This window comes from Taudactylus pleione, unplaced genomic scaffold (assembly GCF_031769625.1).
Source record: "Taudactylus pleione unplaced genomic scaffold, aTauple2 ptg000665l, whole genome shotgun sequence".
Classification (NCBI taxonomy): domain Eukaryota; kingdom Metazoa; phylum Chordata; class Amphibia; order Anura; family Myobatrachidae; genus Taudactylus; species Taudactylus pleione.
The window spans coordinates 744,545-766,263 of NW_028285067.1; the positions used below are offsets into that span (position 1 = coordinate 744,545).

A 21,719-nucleotide genomic window follows, 5' to 3' on the forward strand; every position below is an offset into this window, starting at 1 on the left:
ATCGCAGTGTAAGATTAACCTAGCTAAAATGAAAACTTAAAAGAAACCTGAAAGAGAAAGCGGAAGTTTATATTAATTAGGTTCAACAGGGAGCGGGCTTACAAAATATATACTTACACTTTGAAAGTAAGCAAGATTTCCTTTCAAAGGTTTTGTTTCTTCTTGAAAAATTAATTAGCAATTAGTTACCACTAAACAAGGAATAAAAGAAGCATAATATCACAAATACATGTGCAGCAGATACAGATGGGTCAGGTTTACACCCAAAAGGATTCAGGTGCAAGGAATTTTTTTTTTTAAATTTTTTGTGATTTTTTATTTTTTAATTGTCGTTTCTTACATTTAAATCTTAAGAAAATGTTCTGTTAGTTTATATGTATTTTTAGAACATCTAAAACGACACACAAAAGAAAAACCTTTAAAGACACATTGATTCAGCAGTATGTGTTAGAATTATCTCCAAGGATGTGTTACATCCTTAAACAAAAAAAAAAAAAGAAATATATATATATGACAAAAGTTAAAGAATGGATTTTAATGGCTGCCCTTTCATGAGACTTCGGAAAAGTGAAATGATCAGAAGTTGGGTGTCAAAACGCAAACATTACCGGAAATGGGCAGCATTACACTCTAGTCTTTCCCCACACACAACACAATAGAAGTCTGAGCAGACGAAACGGCTCTAAAACAAGCTATTGTGAATATTGAAGGTTAATGTTTACTGGTCACTCACAGCACAGTAAAGGGAAAGGCTTATGCATAACAAAATGGTGATCTAAACTGAGTTGTCATAGAAGGCAGGGATGGCCCCAGAATACTGGGGAGTGGTTGCTTGTATTTGATATTGTAAATCAAAGTACTGCACTGCTGTGTAACATCAGGTAAAAGTGTCATGGATGTACCTTGTTATGCCATGTGAAACTGTGCACAATGCAAAGAACAAGGCAATAAATAGCTACTGTTCCCAAAAGATCCTACCTTCCAACAGGCTCAGGTTATGAGCCATACCAGTCTGCGTCAAATAGATTACAGGGGTTCTTGGGAACCTACCATAGTCAACTTAAGCTATATGTATAATTAAGAACAGTGTTGCAACAAATATAATTGCCCACCCACCCACCTTCCCCGTTAACACCAAAGTAAAACCTAGCTGGGTAGTTTAACATTGCAAACAGACGCAAAGGGTTACTACTAACCCATTCTATTCTATGTGTGCTTAATTGGTTTAAACAGCATTTCCTGCTAAAATTGTCTTTCTGAAAGCAAATAAGGTTTTTTGTGAAAAAAAAATAAAAAAAAAATCAAAACCTTATTTTATTTTTAAACGTGTCAAGCTCATCTGCATGCCCTGAATGCAGACACAAAAAATAAAACGTAAGATCGCATATTTAATGTCAGAAAGGTAGCAGGAAAAGTGCTTTAAACAATTACGTGGAATAAATGAGTTCAGATATTACTTTAAATCAACATCAGAGATTATGGTTAGTGAAAATAGTTAAACATGCCTTGGTGAGTAAGAAAAAGTTCTAGTTTTAATTCACTTCTCACCAGCTACATAGTGTACTGAACACCCCCAAAAAATGCATATAAAAAGGTGTACGCTGTAATACAACCCAAAAAGAGACTAAATCAATACTGCAATTAACAGTGGATCATTAAGTGGATGTTCAGGTGTGATTAAAATTAGTTTCAGTTGTGAAATGCAGTAAGAAATAAAAAATGATAAAACCCACAAAAATGTATTTCAATTGCAACTGCTTGCAAAATAAAATAAAAATATATTAAAAATATCACAAGTTGACACCTTGGGTGGGAACTGGCTGTTTTCCCCCTGTGAAATATCAGGACAGGTTCCCCCCTTATGAACAAGAATGTTTGCCCTCTGTTAGCCATGATGGTTGTGGTAAGAAAATGGGTCCGTTTAGCGGCCATTTTAAACAGGAATTCTCCAAAAGGAAGAATTCAAGTCCATCCAGTGGCCTAAGTGTGAACAGAAGGAAATTTTTGTCACAATTCCTGGATTAAACGTTCCAAGAACATGTTTGATAAAGATGATCAAAGAAAGTTCCAAGCAGCGGGGCATCAACTGATGCCATCATCCGAAGAGAAGAGGTTGCTATGGCTCCCACCATTACCTATCCGGTACCAAGTGGGAACAGGGATTGCCAAACCTGTTCAGCTGCAAGAATTATATTTGAGGTTCGAGAAACTGTTGTAACATTGCCTCGCTTCTTTTGTATAAAGTTTGGAATAATAATAAAAATAAATGCAATGTAAATGGCTGTTGTCTGAGCCACGACACTGCAATAACATTAAACCAGCTCTGTGCTGGAAAAATCGTCTCACCATGAGATTACTTCTAGTCAACACAGGAGGGAGAGAACAAAACACTATCTAAAAAAAAATAAAATAAAAAAATTAGCCTTTATTGCTACATGCGAAAAATCGGTAGCAAAATATGTATTCTATCCATTTAATTGTGGGCAGATGTGGCATGCTCCCAAAATGGGGTTTATGTAGAAGAGCCCTTGCTACAAAGTTGCACAACTCCTCTGCGCAATACTAAAAATGCTTATAGAGTCTACAAATTAATGTGATTAATATATAGCTGCTACAATGAGATTGTTCACTAAGCAGCTACATAGTGAGAAAAAGTTCAAGAGTGAACAGGAAAACTTTTAAACTCATAAGAGGGAAAATATTACGATGACCAGTGTCTGGAGATATGAACCAGACTGTCCGGTAGTGCACTTCATCTCCATGACTAAAAAATGGTAAGCAACCTGTGGGACAAGAAAATATGAGCTAGGAATAGATTGAAGAACATGGGGACATTCCACCAGCATTGCCCCACTGCTTAAACTGTGCTGCATGAAAGATACACACACAGCTTTGGAAAGGGACCATAATATGTGGTAATAGTAATGGCCATGCAGAGAGATGCAGGATAAATGCTCAAAGCAATATAGATGGAAACAAAAATTACTGCAGTTGGCATCTATGATCCGTTGAGCATTCACTCTAAGCTGCCCAGGCGGCGGGGTAAAGTAGGCTGAGCCCGCTTACATGTATCCTTCAAGTATTTGGTGAAGGCAGTTATTTTCCTATTTAATATATCAAAACAGGAAATAATTAAAGAGTACCAGTCACCTATATGGAAGGGATGCTATCCCTTTCCCCTTTTGTGATCTTAACCAATACTCTTTGAAAACGAAGCCTACAATTTTATAAGGAACTGGGGACATCACTGAAGCAAGATGCACTAGTTGACATTACCTAATGAATTTAGATTCCGAATATTGATTAAGAGGACAATATGTCTGCATTCATTGTGTACAAGTGGTGTGCCCCCTTTAACGATTGCTAACATGTGAAAGCAGGATGTTTGCCAATATTCATGGACGCAGATTACCTACCCCTTGGTCAACTGCAAATCTAATCGTTCAGGAACCAGCTACTGCAAACAGAGTGCAGAGTAACAGGGTATGGAAACAGTCTCCGTGTTCATGAAATTTATAGCTACCTAAAAACCATTAATGTTTGTGAGAGCCACAACAGGAATATTTATAAAGGTAAATTGGGACACATATAACCCATAAACCCCAAATCACTCTGAACTCTCCAAACAAAAAGGGGACTGTTATAACATATTAAAATGTGTTACACTACAGTTAAAATACATTGTACACTTTAGGGTCCTTTTATACGGTTTCCAAATTGATTAAAAATAAAAAATAGGCTAGACTTTGCACGCAAGTCAAGCAGTGTCTACTAGCAATAATTAGAATCAAAGGCCCAAACAAAGATGACGTTTTGGATGCAAAGGACTTTGGATTTGCTTTGTACTTAGAAGCCGGGTTTATTTCCTATGGTTACTAGAGTGGGTAGAACTAAAAATAAAAATGGGTTATGTCCCTACAGTTGTAGAGACAGGTGCAGAGCGACACACTGCAAGCCCCTCAAACAGAGAAAAGGCCGATGGGCGTTTGGGTATTTTTTTTCGGCTATAACAAAAAAAAAAAAAAAAACAGATAAACAAATAAGTTTTCTCATTATCATTAGTTTCGGAGAGGTGGGCGTCAAGCGAGGTTTCCAAATGGAGCGCTGGACATGAGAGCTAAATCTGCCCTCTCCTGTTTTAGCGAGGTACACGTCCGGAGTACAGTTCAGAATCACCACAAACCTCCCCCCAGCAGCGGCAGCGTTCTCGAGGAATACTGGGTCTGCTCAGGATGCAAATGTGGCTTTTACCTAAATATATATTTAAAGGTTACATAAATAGATCTCTTTCTGCCTCTCTCTGTACATAAAGTCTGTGCACAAACGTATGCATATTCACAATATACACAGTGAGCCTTGTTAGACAGGTTCTAGATACGTACTCAGCATGTATCTGTGGCTTGTACCAGCAGGTAACACATTATGCACATACAATCTTTCACATTACACCTTCATCGAAACTGAGGTTTGACCTCCTTGGCGTCAAGCGTTGTGTGGTGTGCTGCTCTTCAGCAATGGGTAATTCATTTGTCACCAGCAGGGGGGCACTACGGAACATTTCTCAATTCATCGTCCTGGAAACAATTTCTAGACAACCACCCCCCATTTTTCTCTTTTCATCATTAAAACGCAAAATGCCTTTGAGTAGAAGCACACATTACAAATGGGTAAAGTGTCCTCTGTGTGTCACATGCTAGTGACCGTCTGTCAGATATAGAAGAGGTTGCCCTGCTGATTAATTTTTACAGGGGCTTACTGGAGCAAAGGCGAATGTTAGTCATGTACTGCAATGCCGAGGATTGGTTTCTGCTTCGGCCTTCTGCTGCAGGCGGCATGGTGTTCCATGGTCAAAGCTGCTGGGATTTTACGAAGGAGATGGAGGCAGATTCCTCAGCTTCCTACCTGGACCAAACGAAATGACCCAGCACAACACAGGCTTGGCCTTATCCGAAGGCAGGAAAAATCTGCCCGTGACAGTCTCTTTCCCGAAATTCCTCTTTGTACAAAGGCCATATTTATATATATTTATATATATATATAGATATATGTACATATAAAAAATAATATTAATAAAATTCTGACAAAAAGTCCCACATTATCTACAGGTTGTGGTATTCTGGCAGGAGGATTCCACGTTGGAGGGTGGGAGAAGGAGAGAGTGAGGGAGGCACAGAATAATGTGAGAGCATGGCATGTCGCCTTCTGTATCTCACTAGTAAGCCTAATATTTATTAGAGCGCAGGCCTACATCATTAGATGTCTATCATATCAGGGCGCATGTGATGAGTTATTCCCTGGCCATTCTGCCACCTTCACGGTCTCCAGGTAATTAGCAGCCTTGTAACGCATATAAAACCATAAGGCAACCATTTTCTCTGTGCAATTTTTAAAGACAGCTTGTGTCAAATATTAGATCGCACTAAATTTACTTTCGTTAGGAGCAGAAGGTCCTTTCTTTTTTTTTGGTGGGGGGGGGAATTACAGGTGGGTGACATAGGAATCACTCAACTACCACAGCACCATAGAGATTTTAGGCAAATATAGGTGTGGAGAGATACGTTTTTGGGCCACTGTACCTCCCTCCGACACTCTCCTCCTCCAATTCTTGCCCTACATGTCCCTGCACTGTTCACTCCTCCTTTTGGAGGGCTGTAGGACCCAGCTTGTCGTCATGGCAATTGTCCCCATCTTCGCTGCTCATTCCTGTTAAGTGTGAGGCGTTGCCGTTGCTGCAAGGGTCAGTGCACTCCCTGGATACGGCACATATTACACTTTGAGGGCTGGACTCGTCCTCTGTGGCTGCATTTCCACTGGTCCCGTTGACATGGGATGGGCTGCGGCTGTCTGTGGAACCCTGGAGCGATTAACAAGGACACAAACTTAGCTATTTGTTTTCTTCATTTGACAGTAAATTAATGGGTTGCTTCCATTAGGAGCGTTGTGCCCTTGCGGAACTGCACATCGCGTCCGTCTACATCGCCACTTTTTCCTTGCACCCTAAAGAGGTGTTGAGTTGGAGATGTAGAGGGTACAGTGATGGGCACGTACGCAATGGCACATCGTGGGGAGTACAGCCTGCGGCTAATTGAATCTGCCCCCAAAAGGCTATTGTGCTTAAATGTCATATACACTCTCTAAGTATTAAGGAGAAGGTTATCAATTAAGAGGTAAGAAGAGAGATAGGAGGATCTCGAAGAATCACACATCTACATGTTTTCCCACTTTGGCACAAGGTCCTTATGTGCACACTTATAAACCTGTCCTTGGAGGTCCCTTCAGGCTCAGGAAACACACAAACTACTAAATAATCCTAAATTGTGAAGGTGTGATAGATTACCTGTTTGTTCACTTTTTTGTTTGTTTTTGTCACTTTATTAACAGCAGGATCTCTTCCACGTCTGAGGAGTAAAAGAGAACAAAAAAAAGGAAATCACTTCTGCCAACCTAACTTCTGAGCGTAAACAATGTAACAATAATCTAGCTAGAATTATGAATTGCGTTATCTTCATTCCTCATGGTCATTGCAAACCACAATTGTCAACAAGCCATGAAAAGAAAAAAAAAAAAAAAAAAAAAGAAAACTTACATTGTACAACAACAATATAATGCATTATACGGTTCATGTCGACTACAAACTGTGACATCAAAGCAGAATAAGACCCCACAAATAGTCCCCAAAAACAGTTAATACTATATTATATTATATACAAGTTTTTAACGATATGCCTTAATGCTTACCCCTTTCCTGGACCACCAACTGAGACCACCTGCATGCCAAAGGCTCCTCGGCCACGGGAGGGCTTACTGCCTGCCCACTGACCTACAACCATACCCGCAATTTCCAGCTTGCCTCCTTGTGGAGGTATGGGATGAACTCCTGTAGCAGAGGAAAGAGAACAGTGAGTGGAAGCAAGAACAAAATACCTTGCTCTATTAACAGGTAAAACACACACCTGAAAAACCTCGGTTTCTTCCAGGAGGAGGAGGGGGCATAGAACCCATGGCCCTAGGATAGAGTGGAACAGGGTAAAATGGTGGCATCATAGGGGGCATGAAAGGGGGCGGAGGCAGAAGTGGTGGTGGAGGCTGGCGATTTAGATTAATCCCCTCCAAGATGCTCTGTCTCATCTTCTCCACTTTGGCTGCCTGTTCTCCCTGGAATAATAATATAATAAAACACAAATAGAATATAAAACTAAACAAACAAGCAAAGAAACCAGCAAAATATTATACAATTGTATTAGATTTGAAACACACACAGTCCACAGAAGTGACGGCACTGAAATATGTTGCAAAAACCGATTTGTTAATTAATGCAAGCAAAGTGTTTCTCAACTAGTATGATCCTTTTTCAAGATAATCAGAAAAGCCGTTGCTTGCATTTATAAACATCTGAACATCTGGGTTTATTGCAATATATGTGATTGCTGTCTCTTACATGGGCTGTATGACTTCTATTATTATTATCATTATTATTATGTGTTTTTGGGCTTTCTTTTTTTTTTTAAAAACAATTTTTATTGAGTTCAAAAAGGTTTAGAAAAGGACAACAATATAGATAGTATTACATTCACAGCATTTCACTTAAAACCACAAAATCTGTAATAAGAAATTATCATATAAAGTGAAAAAATATGTCAAAAAGACCTGCAATTGGCTAACACCATACAATTGAGTGGTACAATCAAAATTCTGTTTTTCTTATTCATTATGAATTCTAGTTTTATTTATTCAAAACATTTTTTTTTGTAAATAGTCACCAGATAACTGAAACACCAGATAACTGAAACCAATTGAAGAAATTGGTCAAAAGAAAAGAGAGAGAAAGAAAGAGAAGAAGAAGCAAGTAGGTTTGGGAAAGGGAGACAAGGGATGTTGGGGGGGGGGGGGTAATCGAGTCAACCACGTTTATAGTATGTTCAAGAAATATTTTGTTATAGTGACCATGTGGTCATTTCAAATACCTTCGTATTCTGCCAAGTAGTACTGGGTATATAGTTGAGGTAAGATTCCCATTTATTATAGAATCTAATGACACCCCTTTGCTGTACGTCTGTCATAATAGAGTATGTTAAGCATTTCCAATCTAAGTATTACTAAAGAAGGAGCCACTTTAGAGATACATTTCTGCAGAATTAGCTTCTTTGCTAGAGTAACCATTACAGTAAGAAAAGGTAACACTGACGGGGGAATAAGCGTTGGCGACCAAGAGGTGAAATCTGCAAGGAGGAACGCTTCCCTAGAAAATGGCAATCTAACTCTAGCAATCTGAGTAATGAAAGTGTGTATTTTATACCAAAACTTCTTTATTTTAGGACACTGCCAAATATTATATAAAAAATTGGCCGAAGTTGCATGAGATTTTGGGCAATTGCTCGGTTCGTTTGGGAGCATATGACTTCGCTGTGCTTGGGAAATATATATTCTATTCTATTCAAAAACTTAATATGAGTTTCCTGCAGTTCTGGAAAGTCAAAATCTGGAAAATCCTGATGCCAAGACGACCAGACTCGCTTCCATAAACCCAGTACATCATTAGATAACAAATCATTGTATAAGTATGTAAGTTTATACTTGGTACTAGAAACCAAAGTCAAAGGAGAATGTAGAGGGGATGGGGTAGATGAATCTAGTAGCGATGAATAAGAACCAGAAGGTATTTTGCTGTTGATATAATGTCTAGTTTGCAGGTATAAACAAAATTGTGAGTTAGGAATACCATAAATATCCTTCACTTGTTGGAAGGAATAAAGATTGCCTCCAGGGTCAACAATGTTTCTGATAGCCGCAATCCCTTTTTGTTTCCACGACTTGTAATGGGATATTGTAAGGGACTGTGGAAAATCTGGGTTGCCCCAGAAGGGTATGTGTTTAGTAAAATATGGATTTGAGCCTAGATGTTTATTTATAGCAGACCAGGCTCTAAAGGTATCCATAAAGAAAATGTTGAGGGTGATTCCTAGAGCTTTGCGCGAGGAACATGCAAAAGAGCTGCTGGAGAAAAGGGAGAGAACAAAGCCTCTTCTAGTTGAAGGTTAGTAAAAAGGGATTGGGTCAAGAACCAGTCGGAGATGTATCTGAACACTGCTGCATATGAATAGGTCTGAATATCTGGTAGCCTTAGGCCCCCTCTATCTTTATTGTATAGCAGCCTATTTCTGGCTATTCTAGGTTCTTTGCAATTCCAGATAAATCGCTGAAAGGCTGATGTACATTTTGCTGTATCTGGAACATGGGGAGCATCTGGAGAGGATAAGCCAGAAATAGTTCACTTTTAATGACTGCAACTCTTCCTAACAGTGAGAGTGGAAGGGTCATGCAATGTTTTTTTTTTTTGGATTTGCCCGGCGGCTGCTCCGTCTCCCCTACAGCTGCCGGGTGATGGGGGCCACCGGCATGGGGCTGCCCGAGCACGGCTTCCAGCAGTGATCGGCACAGGGGTGGGATCTAAGGGAGCAGAGGGACCGGGAGGTCCCTCTGAGATTGGCGGCTGATGGAAGATTAACTTCCAGCAGCTGCCCAATCGGCGTTTCTTCTGACTGGTTGCATCAGATGCGACCATGTCAGCGATAGCCCAGCCTAATGTGGTCACATCTGATACGACCGTGCCAGGCAAGTAGTTAAAGGGCACCTAAGCATCTTTGTAAAATTGTAGTGAGAGGTGGCTGTATATGGGGGAGAGTGAGTGAAGAAGGGAGGGGAAGGGTTTATTGGGGAGAGTAAGTGAAATGAGCACTGTGTATTGGGAAGACTGAGTGAAAATGTGTATTGGAGAGTGAGTGATATGAGCACAGTCTATAGGGGAGAGTGAGGAGGGGGCTGTGTATTGGGGAGAGTGACTGAAGGAGGGGGGCTGTGTATTGGGAATATTTAGTGAAGGGGGGGTGTAGTATCGGTGAGTGATATAGGAGGGCTGAGTATTGGGGAGAATGACTGAAGGAGGGGGGCTGTGTTTTGGGAATATTTAGTGAAGAGGGGGGGTGTAGTATCGGTGAGTGATATAGGAGGGCTGTGTATTGGGGAGAGTGAATAAAGAAAGGTATTTTTCTACTAGGTGCATTTCTTACCTGACCGTCACAGAGTTCAATTAAAGGGACTTTCTCCCGGCCTCCTCGGATCAGCTTGCTCTGGAACAGCTTCCCGTCAAAGTAAATCCAAGGACAACAATGCTCCCAGGGGACAGGTTGTCCACAGGCGTCATTGGCAAATAGTGCAGTATCCACCCCATTCATGAAGAGAGCCGCAAGTTGCACCCCGCGGGCGTCCAGTTTTTCAATCTGATTAATAGTATCAATGTATTAATATAGTCAAGCTTTTGAGGCCACGCACTGACAGTATAATATTTTCTGTAGGCCATAGAATGTTGTAGTGGAATTAAAACAGTTTAAAAGCCCTGAACGCAAACATGGTCTAACCTTAAGCTCCTGGAGTTGGTCTGGCTCATACAGCTGCGCAGAAACAGCTTGTGCCAAGAACGCATCCAGCTCATGCCGAAGTAATATCCGTCCTCCAGGCCACTGCATCATGTACCTGCAAATGACAAGATGCTGTTACTCATTCCCTTAATGAGGAGCCCAAGAACCCCCTTTAACTCTGTGAGGTAGAACAAGGCTTCTCCTCACCGCAGTACACAGCACATCAGGAGGAGATGAGTCGGGACGTTGGCTGGGTTTAGCATGCTAGGAGTGTCCGACTTCATACATGCCAAGAAGGCTCTCATTCTGCGGTTCTTATCTTCTACAGCTTTGCCAAGCCATAGTTTCTTCAAGTTGGGACACGTCCATTCTCGGAAGGTCAAGGCGGACACCAGCTCTGGAGTCTGAGGAGACTTCCCTTTGTAGGCGGACCATTCCTTGATTATCATTGGTGGAACTGAACAGGCAAAGACACAGAATTTATATTCACTACATGTTGAACTAAGCCAAATAATAGGCTGGTCAGCCACACTAAGTGGCGTTGTCTAAACCAAATGTGTGACTACTATAAAACCATATGCTGAAAGTGAAGGGTTTGGGCTATTGATGAATATATGCATTGGTGATAAGCGATTCCTTCCTCTCTTATGCTAATGGGAGAATCCGTGGGGCTAATGTGGGGGTTTTGTGCATCTGCACTCGGAAACCTGTACCGTCCATTAATCTTACGCTGGGCGCCACAACTGTCATTATCAGTATCTGCACTTGCACCAGCCCCACGATAGTTGCTAGAGTTCCGTCAGAACCCGGCTTCCTGTCCTCGGAGGCAGGAAACAGAATCGCACAGAGCTTTAGGTACTCGCCCACGGCACTCCCACAACAAATTTAAGTGCACCCAGGGTGGTTCCGTGCGCCAAAACTGTTGCCGGCCCAAAACGTCCAATTTCGCAAAAAGGCAGGTCCTCTGTATGAGGGAGATACGCAAAAATGTGTAACTTCACCTCTGCGCCTGTGCTGTATGCAAAAACTTGCTGCCTGCGTTTGTGCACAGAGATCCATCTGAACTAGACGTAAGATGGAAAAGTGAGTTTGGGTGTAACAAAGTTCTGGTACACATTAGAACAATATCGGCATGATTTGCCATATCGAAACGACAAATCGTGCATATCGTGTAATGTGTATGCACGGTTGCGCACTACCGGCGGACGACATAAGAGATCGTTTAAATGACCATGCTGCACGGTCAAACAATATTGTGTGTCAGGCTGTGCATTTTAATGAAGGACGGAACAAGACATTGTTCCGTCGTTCATAAAAAGTGTAGTGTGGACAATCTGTGATGGTCTGCGGCGAAGGGGATCGCCCCGACCATCTGCACGATTGGCCATCATTCTGTGTACCCGGACTACCTGGTGCTTCTCATTACTATTAGCAGTGATATACATAGCAGGAAGTTTAAAAGATTCACAGCCTATAGAAAAGCAACACATTAAACAATCTCCAACACCTACAACAAAAGGTGGGTGCACACCTAAAAGAGAAATAATATGAGATATGGTAAGAACTTACCCTTGTTATCTCTATTTCTACGAAGTATATAGGGTTCCACAGGATACCTTGGGGTATAGGTGTGACGTCAGTCGCTGGGCACCATAGAGTTAAGCTTTTCAGCCTCCCAGGATGCACTAGAGTCCCCCTCCTATACCCCGCCCCCGAGCCAAGGCACCTCAGTTAGTTATCAAGCCATAGACCGGAGGAGGAGAAGGAAGAGAGAGAAAAAAGATCTGGACACATACAAGAATCACCAGAGGGAGACGGAAAACCGGTGACCAGAGCAAAGCCCATCTGCAGCACAGGTGCGACAGGGCGGGAGTCCTGTGGAACCCTATGGACTTCGTAGAAATAGAGATAACAAGGGTAAGTTCTTACCATATCTCATATTTTCTACTTCAGGGTCCATAGGGTATCCACAGGATACCTTGGGGATGTCCCAAAGCAGTATCCTTTAAGGGTGGGGACGCTCCTGTGCAGAAAGGAGAATCCGCCGCCCGAAGGAAGCATCCTGAGAGGCGAAGGTGTCAAACCTGTAATACCTCACGAAGCTATGGACAGAGGACCACGTAGCAGCCTTGCAGATCTGAACTGCCGAGGCACCACGTCGAGCTGCCCACGAAGGACCCACAGACCTAGTGGAATGAGCCTTCAGAGAAGGAGGGACCGGTAGGCCTTCATGAAGATAAGCTTCAGAAATAGCCATACGGATCCAGGCTGCCAAAGTTTGCTTTGAAGCAGGCCAACCCTTTTTACGGAAGCCATAGAGGACAAACAAAGCGTCCGACTTCCTAAACGAAGAAGTGCGGTCAACATAAGTCCTTAAGGCCCGCACAACATCCAAAGAGGCCTCACCCAGGGAAAGACCCGGTGAGTTAAAGGCCGGAACAACTATTTCCTCGTTAACATGAAACTGGGAAACAACTTTGGGAAGAAACTCGGGCCGAGTGCGGAGCACTGCCCTGTTCCCATGAAAAACCAAGAAAGGGGGTCTACAAGAAAGAGCCCCTAACTCAGAAACACGTCTGGCCGAAGCAATGGCCAGAAGGAAAACAGTCTTAGCTGTTAGCCATTTAAGATCCACTGAGCCCAGTGGTTCAAACGGCGGTCCTTGGAGAGCCCTCAGGACCACAGCCAAATCCCAAGGCGCCACAGGTGGAACAAAGGGCGGCTGAATGTGGAGAACACCCTGCATAAAGGTGCGCACATCCGGGATTGTAGCAATCCTACGGTGAAACCAGACAGATAGGGCCGAAACCTGTACCTTCAAAGAAGCAAGGCGAAGCCCATGATCTAGTCCCGCTTGCAGGAAGGCGAGAATCCGAGACAGACGAAACTCCCGCGGTGCATAACCTCTCGGTCGACACCACTGGAAGAACGTATGCCACACGCGATGGTATATCCTCGCGGAAGACGGTTTCCGAGCTCGTAACATGGTACGCACCACAGAGCTGGAAAACCCCCGGGACCTCAGCATGGCCGTCTCAACAGCCACGCCGTCAAAGACAGCCGAGTCAGGTCCGGGTGAAGGCAAGGACCCTGAGACAGAAGGTCCGGTCGTAGCGGCAACCGCAGAGGACTGTCCACGGACAGACCCCGAAGGTCTGAGAACCAGTGCCGTCTGGGCCACGCGGGAGCTATCAACAGGAGCGTCCCTCCTTCCTGTTTGAATTTCCGGATTACCCGTGGAAGAAGGGAGACCGGAGGGAACACGTATGCGAACCGGAACGTCCACCGGACGGACAGAGCATCCACCAGAGACGCCCCTTCGTCTCTTGTGCGAGACCCGTACACCGGCAACTTGTTGTTGTGCCGGGACGCCATGAGGTCGATTTCTGGAAGACCCCACCTGTCCACCAGTAGTTGAAAAACGTCCGGGTGCAGGGACCATTCCCCCGGATGAACGTCCTGGCGACTTAGAAAGTCCGCCTCCCAATTTAGCATTCCCGGGATGAAGACCGCTGATATGGCCGGAAGATTGCGCTCCGCCCAAACCAGGATCCGAGAGACCTCTACGAGAGCCACCCGACTGCGAGTTCCTCCTTGCCTGTTTATGTAGGCCACGGTGGTAGCGTTGTCCGACTGGACCTGCACCGGGCGACCCTGGAGAAACCGCTGTGCCTGCTGGAGAGCATTGAAGACCGCACGGAGTTCCAAGATATTTATTGGAAGCTCCGCTTCTGTCGGCGTCCACCTGCCCTGGAACAAGTGTGGACCCGAAACTGCTCCCCAGCCCCGAAGACTGGCGTCCGTTGTCAACAGGACCCAATTTGGAACCCAGAACGGACGTCCCTTGTTGAGGCGGGTCGTCTGTAACCACCACGCAAGGGACAGGCGAACCTCCGGGGTGAGCACAATCGTCTGGGACTTCAGAGACTGAGGCAGCCCGTTCCACTTGGACAGGATCAGATGCTGCAGAGGTCTGGAGTGAAACTGGGCGTATTCCACCATGTCGAACACCGACACCATGGAGCCCAGTAACCTCATCGCCGAGTGTAAGGACACCCGGCGGCTGTGCAGGCAACTGCGCACCCTTGACTGTAAAGCAGAGATCTTGTCCTCCGTCACGAAGATCCTTTGCTGTCCCGAGTCCAATAAGGCTCCAAGATGCAGAATCCTCCGAGACGGGATTAGAGTGGACTTCTGCCAGTTGATTAGCCAGCCGTGCCGTTGCAGCAGTGCAATGGTCAGGTCCAAGTGGCGTAACAGGAGCTCTGGAGATCCTGCCACCAATAACAGGTCGTCCAAATACGGCAACATGCGGACTCCCTGCAGCCGCAGAGAAGCCGCCATGACCGCCATCACCTTGGTGAAAACACGTGGTGCTGTTGCCAGGCCAAAAGGTAACGCCCGAAACTGGAAGTGGTCGCTGCGGATTGCAAACCTGAGGAACTGTTGATGGCGCAAAAGAATAGGGACATGCAGGTAAGCGTCCTGTATGTCCAATGACACCAAGTAGTCCCCAGGTTCCAGCGCCAGAATGATGGACCGTAGGGTCTCCATCCGAAACTTCGGGACCCGCAAAGACTTGTTGAGTGCTTTGAGGTTGAGAATCGGACGATATGACCCATTGGGTTTCTGTACCAAAAATAGATTTGAATAGAAACCCTGGCCCCTCTGGGAGAATGGAACAGGCACTATAACTCCAGCCTGGAGCATAGTGTGCAATACCTTCCGCAGGTCCGTAGCCTTGTTCGGTCTGATGGTAGACCCGTGGTGAAGAAGCGAGCCGGGGGTCTGTGCCGGAAGGAGAGGGCGTATCCGTGGGAAACCACCTCCAGAACCCAAGTGTCTGTCGTAGTGGTCGACCAACACTGGGCGAACTGTAGCAGGCGGCCTCCCACTCTGGGATCCCCCAAAGGGAGGCCCGGACCGTCAGGCCGCAGGCTTGTCATCTGGCTTGGGGGCCGGACGTCTGGTACTCCATGCCTGCTTCTGGGGCTTGACCAATTTCTTAGGGCCAGCCTGTCGAGGAAACGACTGTGGTTTGGGCCTGCCCTGGGCCCTAGATGACCGAAAGGACGATGGTCCAGAACCAGAAGGAGCAGCGGCCGACGGGAGACAAGCAGATTTGGCTGCCGCCAGCGTGGCCACAATCTTATCCAGATCCGGACCGAAGAGAACTTCTCCGGTAAACGGCAACGCTTCCAGACCTTTCTTGGAATCTGCGTCCGCCTTCCAGGATCGCAGCCACAAGGTGCGACGAGCAGCTACCGCTGCTGAAGAAATTCTAGACACCAGAGTACTAATGTCTAGAGCCGCCTCGTTGATGTAGGTGGCCGAATCACGGAGATTGCCAATCAACTCTGCCTGTTCGGCCGGACAGTCGGATTCAAAAGAAGCCTCTAATGAATCCGTCCATCGCTCTGGCAACCCAGCAAATGGCCATAGCCGGCCGTGCTGCCCCCCCTGCAAGGGAACAAGCGGACTTCAGGCAGATTTCTACCTTGCGGTCCGTAGCATCCTTAAGGGAGGACATGGATGGCATTGGCAATGTGACACTACGGACAAGACGGGTCACGTGAGAATCCACCTGTGGAGGGGATTCCCACTTAGCAAAATAATTATCCGCGAACGGATAAGCCACCACCAGGCGTCTCTGCGGCTGGTATCTTTTGCCAGGTTGTTTCCACGCCTCCTCTAAATGGTCCACCAACTGACCCGAAAGAGGAAAGACTGTGGCATCGCCCTTCACATCTTTGAAAAAGGCATACTTAGATTTAGCCGCTGGGGGAACTTCGTCCTCAATCACCAAGGCTGTGCGGACCGCCCGAATAAGTCCAGGAATATATACTTTGGACTTAGCATCAGCGTCCTTAGTATGGAGAGGTTCCTGATCGTAAAGATCCAGAATCTCCCCATCATCAGACGTCCCTTCGTCATCCTCATAAGGAGCGGACAGAGACGCCACCGGCCTTTTATGAGGCCGCATCACAGACTCCCCTTGCAACACATCCGACAAGTGCTGTACAGAACTCGTCAGGGAGTTAACCCACGCTGGCTCCTGAGAACCCGGGAGCGGGGAAATAGGGAGACTGTGGGGTACCACCAATTGTTGTGGGAACCCCTGCATGGCTGACGACACCACAGACTGCTGGGACAAACCCATCGGAGTAAACGCGGGCTGCGGAGCTAACTGGCCCACTAAAGCTGTTAACGCCTGAGCGAAACAAGCCCAGGGCGGCTCCTGTACCGGTGCTGTAACCGTAATAGGCCGCGCCATGGACAAACACTGCCGGCAAAGGCCCTCCGCGCTACCCTCCCCCTCCGCTAACGGTACTTTGCACGTGGTACACTGTAGCCGGAGGGGAAAATCACTTTCAGACATGATGGCACCACGTATGTGACCTCTCTCACCAATTAAGTATTAAATAGGCGAGAGACCACCCTGCAGCACCGCACCGCAAGGGCTTTAGCAGGAAGAACAGGGACAGTAATAAAGCTGACAGTTTAGAGAAGAAAAGTTACAGGCAGCGCTAGCACAGTCACATACAATGCAGAGAAATAACAATTCCTGCACTAACAGCGCTGATCACTCAACTACACAGACACAGGGCCTGGTAGGACACAGCGCTGCATACACAGACCTGAGCCACAGCGGAGGAGAGGTATGCGGGGGGACCCAGACCACGATGCTTCCGTCCAGCGCTTCCAGCAGCGTTCACCATGTGTTCTGGAGAAGATGGCCGCCGAGGAGCAGAGAGGAGGCTGGCCTGGGGGAGGAGCGCTGCCACAGGACCAGTCGGCAGCATGCAGAGAGGGCTGTGTGCAGCGGGGGAGGCGCCGGCTGTGAGACAGGGAAGGCGTGCTCCCCTGGCATGCATTTAACCCCTGGGACGCCGCAGCGCTACCGCTCTGCTGCGGTCCGCTGTCCCAGGGGGTAGTGGAAAGCGCAGGTTGGTCGCCTGGCTCCACGCTGCGGCCAGTCCCCTGGGAGCCCCCTGCCTGGGGACTTAGGACCATGTGACCAGCGGGGACCCCGCTGCTTACCTTTGTCCCCCTTGGATCCGGCCATGGTCCGGAACATCTGGGGTCACCGCTAGCTGTGACCCCAGATGCTCACCAGCATCCCCGGATCGGTACCGGCGGGGGTGTAGGGAAGACAGCATGGACGTCAGGACTGACTGTCCATGCTGTACATCCAGATGTGCAGCCACAGCTGCGCTGAAGAAAGCTTCAGGGGCTCTTCTAGCCCCCCACTCCGACAGGTGCACCCGACGCCGGCCGGGCACCAAACTAAACTGAGGTGCCTTGGCTCGGGGGCGGGGTATAGGAGGGGGACCCTAGTGCATCCTGGGAGGCTGAAAAGCTTAACTCTATGGTGCCCAGCGACTGACGTCACACCTATACCCCAAGGTATCCTGTGGATACCCTATGGACCCTGAAGTAGAAATCTGCAGATCGACTGATCTACAGATAGATCTGCAGCAAGTGTACGGGACAGCCCTTCCACACAGCACGATGTACAGATATATCTGCCATCGGCTGTGCTGCACAGCCGACGCGACATGTCTGTGAATTACATCGTTCACAGGCATATAGTCTGTGCCCACTGGCCGACGCACCCACAATATATCGGTCGTTATATTGAACGCCCGATATATCGGCTAGTGTGTACCCAGAAAAAGTGTGACCCATCAACTCTACATTCTAATTTGGGATGGTTACCAAATAAAATAGTTAAGGAAGGCAACTTAGCAGGGTAAGCAGTGTAGAACTGATAGCAGACGAAAATATCCTTAGGAAGATTAGTCTTCAGACAAGGCAGCTTAGCAGAACAAAGGATTTACATTAAGCAAGAGAAAAATAAACTAGATAAAGGAAAACAACAAGAGCCACACATGTGATCTAGTTTCTTCTGCCTTCAGGAACTATTACTGTAATAACCTATTGTATTTTTAAATGCTGTGACATGATGAAAGCTGTGTAACCATAACTATATATGAAACAGTAGATATACAGCATCAAAAAAGCGAACACAGTAGTAAAACCATTAACAACCGCGTAATAGAAACAATTCCCTCACCGTCCACAGGCAGGCGCCGACGCATGGCTAGCCGCTCCAGCCGCCTCTGGGTCTCAGCCAAGCTAAAAAGGACTCCGTATACATACTGGCGTGCTGGGCGGAAAAGGATGGCAGCCGGAGGTAGATCAGGGTTGCACTCGTCCTCTATGCATACAGGCAGCTTAATCTCACCCTGTCAAGGCAACACACATTCGGATAAAAGGTAAAATTGCACAATTCCTTACAAACGACCTCTACATCCACAGCCTAATCGCTAACAAACATGCTATACATATGTTATTGTAACGTACCTTAGTAAGTACATGGTAGATGTATGGATACATAAGACCGCGGCGATGTCTATGTTCTGCCACTCGTAAAACCTCAGGGGCCACCGGCGGCAGAGGTGGCGTGGTGATATCCATGTGGTTTCTTGTTGCCATGGACAGCAAAGATGGAATCTGGGACGCATTGTGCCCCATATTTTGGGCAGGCTCTCCGCCAGCTGCCTGATGGCCCCAGTTCTGGGACATCTTTTCACCGGAGGATTCCTCCCAGTTAGTCTTATGCGGTCGAGCCTCTGTAACATGACTGCAGAAAGGAGGGATAAGAAGCAGATCAGCTATGGCGACGGTATCGCGCCTGTACGGCAAAGATAGGCAAAACGGCCAGCTGTAGGAGCGATGACTACAGCCAGTATTACAGGTGGTCCTGGGCATCCCTGTTCTGCAAAGGACAGTTACATCTTATCCTGTTACATACTGGCACACAAGAGCCGATCTGGTAGGAGCAACGGACGAATGTATTCATATGATCTTTAACCCGTTGCCTGCTTATAATAAACTAAATAACTTACATAATAGGATAATGTACTAGATTGCCCTTTATTATATATATTCATATACTGCAGATGCATCTCTGGGCTGCTGGCACATTACAAAGGCGTCTCCCCTACACCCCAGATACCATCAGGATACCTACAGTATAGGAGAAAACAGTACCCCATAGATGCCTACATACCTTAGCAAACGTAAGTAAAATCAGAACTGCATGTTTTGGAATATAGAAGAGACAACTGACAGTGAAGATCTATGGCAGAACTAGCTTTCTAAGTAAGTGCTATTTATTGTTACGCTGATTTTAAAATTATTCTGACCTGTTACCTGTTACACTTCAGAACAAGTTTACAATACTGTCTATGTTTGTGTTATTGTGACCGCAAACATGTGTAACTTCACTTTATCATCACTTCCAACAGATCTATCAACTCGGATTTCAATGGAAATCACAAAACACACAATGGTACCGTGTTTAGAATGTCACTGCATCAGCACTAGTTTCCAACTGAAGAATAGAGCAGCTCTGATCTGCTGCTGTACCACCTGCATCCCATATTCCCACTCCTTTCACCTTGGTAAAGATACCTGCTTCCCCCACCACAGCAGTCACTGACTTCTACACATAACACAATACTTTGGTGTCCATTCAATTGTTTTATGGGCGGCGATAATTAATGGGCACTTGATGGAGCAACTAAATTGTTTTGGGTACCCTTTAATTATCGCGCGTGGAGCACCCAAAAGCACTGGTTTTACCCGTGCAAAGCCGTTAGAACTTTTGAAATGTGGGCGGTCATGGCACTCTCGCCTGATCGGAGCAACAATTGAATTGTTCAGCCAGGCCCCCATCACTAATAGCCACGAATAAAACAACTGGATTCCGCCCTATGAACATAATATGCCACTGGTGGGAGCTTCAGTTGATTTTGAACCCTTCCTCCATCCCCCCAAAAAATCCCAATTGGGTTTGATAAAATACATTATACAAAACTTGCCAACATCTGTCCTTTTTTTTTTTTTTAATTCTTACATGACAATGTGGTTAGTAAAAGATGACAAGACAAATACAAGCCTGTAGAAGTTTTAGAATGTGATACTTTCTAACATGAAGATGCTGTAATTGAATGACGTGCTTACTTTGATGTGGCACCATTCTGATCTTCATCAGAGGAAGAGGATGGTGAGGATTCATGGCCAGATGAAGGAGAAGGTTTCAAAGTCAAATGATTGTGGAACTTGGAGACAGTCGTCTCATAGGGCATGGACCAGCCAGAAAATGGAACCCCTTTTAAAAGACTGTCTTCGTGGAAGTGAGACAAATCACCCATATGGTGAGTAGGAAACACAAAACCAGAGTTGGGGCCTGGAGGAAACGGGTGGTGCTGATAATGTAGCTTTGCAGGCATCTGGTGTCCAAACTAAAGGAGGAAACAAGATCACGTCAACTAAAACAATGTAGACAGGCAATTGTGAGACTGCTAGAACTGTTTAAAAAATGGCGGTGGACTGAGTGGGTGGGTATGGGAGTGCCACTGGAGACCAAATTACAAACTACAATAGGGTCTCACGTACTAACCCTTGGAGAGAGATAAAGTGGATGGAGACAAAGTACCAATCAGCTCCCGTCACTTTATACTGTTTTTGAAAAATGACAGTTAGGAGCTGATTGGTTGGTACTTTATATCCATCCAATTAACCTCCATCCAAGGCTTAGTATATATATCCCAATCTCTTTTTCAGGAGATTGTGGCATGTGACGGATCATGGAGAAACCCAGGGGCTCCTACCTATTATACCTGCTTCTCTGATCCGCCAATGCTCTGAATAGGAGTGGGCACAGAATTATTGCCCTTATTTACATGTACATTATACAATTGCTGCATGGCTTTAATTAAGCTGTGGTGTTAAAATCTTTGAAAAGAAACCAACAACATCATCACAAGATAAAAAAAATTGCATTACAAATTGTTTGCAACAGTTTTTAAGATCCAAACATTGTTTAATTTCAACGTTTTTCATTCGGCTTTTAAAGCTGTACGTAATATTTACACTTTAACACCACAACTTATTGAGAATTCACTAATAGAGACTGGTGAGGAAACCTCAGCAGATCACGCATGGGGGCGATTTCAAATGCCCACAGGTTGTCTTGTGTCGCAACCAGTTTCATTTTCCCGGGTAAAGTGCCCACAGCCATTCAATTAGAGAGCTCCCTCCAGAGGTGTGAGCAGAATCAAGCAGTAACTGCTGCCCGAAGGGATGCGCGCGGGGTCTCTAAGTAGCTTTGGGCACACTTTACCCGGGAGGAGAGACCGTGCGATAAAACCAGCGGATTAATCTTAAATCCGCCCTTCTGGTTTTTCACAAGATATTTGCAAAAAGATAAACTATGGAAAGGTGGACATAGCC

The 21,719-nt window shown here is 45.6% G+C and overlaps 1 protein-coding gene across 1 annotated transcript in view; it reads right to left on the reverse strand.

Moving 5' to 3' along the window:
• Nucleotides 1-287: 287 nt before the first annotated feature.
• Nucleotides 288-21,719, reverse strand: part of FAM120C (family with sequence similarity 120 member C) — a 43,684-nt gene continuing 22,252 nt past the window's right edge. Inside the window, exons 7-16 of the mRNA XM_088455691.1 lie at nt 20,448-20,728; nt 18,783-19,062; nt 18,493-18,664; nt 10,623-10,872; nt 10,416-10,530; nt 10,068-10,277; nt 6,954-7,155; nt 6,739-6,877; nt 6,338-6,398; nt 288-5,854 (exon numbers count right to left, since the gene is read on the reverse strand). Of these exons, the coding sequence (XP_088311817.1) occupies nt 5,630-5,854; nt 6,338-6,398; nt 6,739-6,877; nt 6,954-7,155; nt 10,068-10,277; nt 10,416-10,530; nt 10,623-10,872; nt 18,493-18,664; nt 18,783-19,062; nt 20,448-20,728 (1,935 nt within the window). The 3' untranslated portion in view covers nt 288-5,629. The remainder of the gene's footprint in view (nt 5,855-6,337; nt 6,399-6,738; nt 6,878-6,953; nt 7,156-10,067; nt 10,278-10,415; nt 10,531-10,622; nt 10,873-18,492; nt 18,665-18,782; nt 19,063-20,447; nt 20,729-21,719) is intronic.